At 45.8% G+C, this 3,020-nt stretch overlaps 2 protein-coding genes across 2 annotated transcripts in view; one reads left to right on the forward strand and one right to left on the reverse strand.

Annotated features, from left to right (window-relative positions):
* Window positions 1-1,316, forward strand: part of LOC9657273 (polyadenylate-binding protein-interacting protein 4) — a 3,818-nt gene extending 2,502 nt beyond the window's left edge. Inside the window, exons 11-16 of the mRNA XM_024680296.1 lie at window positions 6-192; window positions 241-534; window positions 591-677; window positions 751-813; window positions 878-953; window positions 1,014-1,316. Of these exons, the coding sequence (XP_024536064.1) occupies window positions 6-192; window positions 241-534; window positions 591-677; window positions 751-813; window positions 878-953; window positions 1,014-1,150 (844 nt within the window). The 3' untranslated portion in view covers window positions 1,151-1,316. The remainder of the gene's footprint in view (window positions 1-5; window positions 193-240; window positions 535-590; window positions 678-750; window positions 814-877; window positions 954-1,013) is intronic.
* Window positions 1,317-1,335: 19 nt separating this feature from the next.
* On the reverse strand, window positions 1,336-2,922 carry LOC112348181 (pentatricopeptide repeat-containing protein At4g02750-like). Its single transcript, XM_024680301.1, has one exon. The coding sequence runs from the start codon at window positions 2,920-2,922 to the stop codon at window positions 1,336-1,338; it is 1,587 nt and encodes a 528-aa protein (XP_024536069.1).
* Between the last annotated feature and the right edge of the window lie 98 nt (window positions 2,923-3,020).

Below are 3,020 nucleotides of genomic sequence, written 5' to 3' on the forward strand. Positions count from 1 at the left end.
CTCAGCTCGGGCACGAACTCCGTTTCATCTTCTCGGCCACGTAGTCCGATCAAGCCAGCTGCACCGAAAGCGTCCGAGTCTCCCTCGCCAGAAATCGAAGCAGACAGGCCATCCACACCGGCTGCTCCAGCATCTGCTGCCAACAATTCTGCTACGGGCAACAAGAAGTCGTTGTTAAATCCGAACGCAAAGGTGTGTAGCTTGTGATTGTTTTCACATTCTTGACGCTTTCGGAAGCAGGAGTTTAAGCTAAATCCGAATGCAAAGGTGTTCACGCCGAGCTTTCCCCCAGCAAGGCCGGCTTCTCCAATCAATCCGAGTCCAATCTACGTGCCCGCGGGAGTTCCGGTTGCCCCGATGCAAGGAATGCCCGTGTACATGCAGCAGCCCGGACAACCGGCTCAATATACGCAGTACAATAACACCATGGCTGCGACTGGTGTCACGACTTCGCCTTACATTCAACCTTCTGCGACTTTCATTCCAGGTCCTGCTGGTCCTCCGATTAAGTTGCCTCCACAAACACAAGCACAGGTGATCCCAGTTGTCCCAAAGATTGACAGGAAGTTCTTAGTTGTGATTTCTTACAGGTTGGTGCAAGTCCCTACGGACAGCAACAGGCAATACGCTATATGCCTCCAACGATGCAACCTACACCCGCTTATCCTCATCCAAACGTACGCGCCCTTTTCTTTAGTTTTTCTCTTTGTCTTCTTTGGTCTTAGTTCTCTCGTGTTTTGTGTTTTGCAGCAGTATCCACAGCAAGTCATCTATGGACAACCTCCCCTCGTTTACATCCACCAATATCCTCAGGTATTCTATTTGACTGTGTAATGGAAGGGAAACGAGCAATGTTTCATTTATGTTGTTTTACCAGGCTATGATGCAAGGACAACCGCTGCAGATGCAGCAAGGACCGCTTGGACCTCCTTCGCAACTCTCGCAGCCTCAGAGTATGTCTCTCTGGTCCGATTCCTCTGGAAGTTCTCTCGATTGCTCAAGTTTGATTCTAGCAGGAGGTGAAGGATTGCATTCCAACGTTTTGGTAGGACAATCTCCTCCTCTCCAGTCTCCACTCCACAGCCCAGTTCCTCGATCGCAAGCGGTGCCAGTGTCGGTAGCAAGCTCCAGCGGTGCTTGGACTGGTTAAACGGGAAGTGACGATGAAGAAATAGTGAGAGAGGGAGAGCGAGACGCGAGAGAGAAAAGTGTGTGAGAGCTAACATGAGAAGGAGAGTTTTTGATCGGTTTTGCTGAGAGCAGTGTAATTAAATCGTGGAAACTAATACTAACTTTGGTAGGCTTAGTGTAAGAAATCTTTGTCTCATTGTTTTGTCACCTTTTTAACAGATTATTCGTGTAGCTAGTTGATGTTCCAAGCAAGCACGTCCAGTCTAAAACATCGGGCACGAAAGGCATGGCTTCCATTAGCTCCAGGGACTTTGCGAAATTGAAAGTCCGGCATAGCACTCCAATGATGCATGAGAAGTGGAGCTTCAAAGGTGTTAGGCTGTAATCACTTGTGAGAGACGCGAGGCAAGATCTGGCACGATTTACGTCGCCAAGATTAACGCACGCGGCTAAGTAGGACGTGAAGCATGCCTCGTCCGGAAGATGCCCCTCGAAAACCAAGAGGTTAAATGCGTAGAAGGCATCGTCCGGGCTGCCGTTGTTAGAATATGCTGCCAGCATGGCTGTCCAGGATACCAGATCCTTTCTGGGCATCCCGGCAAAAATGCCGAAAGCATCTCGCAAATGCCCAAATGAGGCATATGCTGTCAAGACAAGATTCCAGGACACAAGATCCTTTATAGGCATTCTAGAAAACAGATTTCCAATATGAACAACGGAGCCTTGTGAGTAATAAGCTTCTAGCAAGACATTCCATGTCACTAGATTGTGTTGAGGTGTTGTCTCAAAGAGAAAGTTGGCAACGTTGATATGCCCAGCCTGGGCATATCTGCTGATCATAGTCGTCCACGTCACTATGTCCCTCTGCGGCATGGTATCAAACAGATGTTTTGATTTTTCTAACAAATCAAAAGATAATATTACATTGCAAACCACTATGTTGAAGCATGGGATCTGAGACATCAGATGCCTAGCTTCGAGAACATTGCCATCTTGAGAGTATGCCGACATGAGGGTTGTCCATGATGCAAAATCTCTATAGGCCATGCTGTTAAAAATTTCCCTGGCTTTAAGAAGATTGTTGTTTTGGACATAAGCACACAACATTGCATTTGATGCAACAGAGTCATGAACAGGCATCTGATCAAACAACACCTTGGCATTGTCAATGTCTCCAAGATGGGCGTAGAGATTTATCATGGTTGTAAACGACATCAAGCTTTGCTGCGGTAAGGAGCTGAAGACTTCTTTCGCAAGTTCTACATGCCCGTGGAGAGAATATAGAGAGAGCAGGGAATTCAGCGAGACCAAGTTGTGCTGTGGCATGGTATCAAAAGCACGCTTGCTTTTGTGAAGCTCTCCAGCACCGGAATACACCTTAAGCATCGTGTTCCATGACACAATGTCCCGCTTTTCCATTTTCTGAAACATTTGTTCGGCACAAACAAAATGCCCCATTTGGGCAAGTGCTAAAAGAACTGCATTTCTTGCAAATAAATCTTGCAGAGGAACATCTTGAATCATATTTTGAACTTCGGTAAATTTCAAGAATTGTGCCAATGCAGACAACATTGTAGCCCAACACACAGCATCCCATTCTGGCATTGCATCAAACATTTTTTTTGCTAAACTAATTTGCCCAGAAGAAGCATATGTAAATACCATAGTAGTCCACGAAATTACATCGTGTGCAGGCATGGAATTGAACATTTCAACTGTCTCCTTTGTGCTTTCCTTGTGAGAATATGCATTTAACATGATGTTCCAGCAGATTAAATCCCTCAATGGCATGCTATCGAAGATTAATCTTGCATATTCAAGATCCCCAGCATGAATATATTTTTTTAGCATAATTGTCCAGGAAATTACATCTTTTTTACCTTCAACAT

This window comes from Selaginella moellendorffii, unplaced genomic scaffold, assembly GCF_000143415.4.
Source record: "Selaginella moellendorffii unplaced genomic scaffold, v1.0 SELMOscaffold_1, whole genome shotgun sequence".
Lineage (NCBI taxonomy): Eukaryota > Viridiplantae > Streptophyta > Lycopodiopsida > Selaginellales > Selaginellaceae > Selaginella > Selaginella moellendorffii.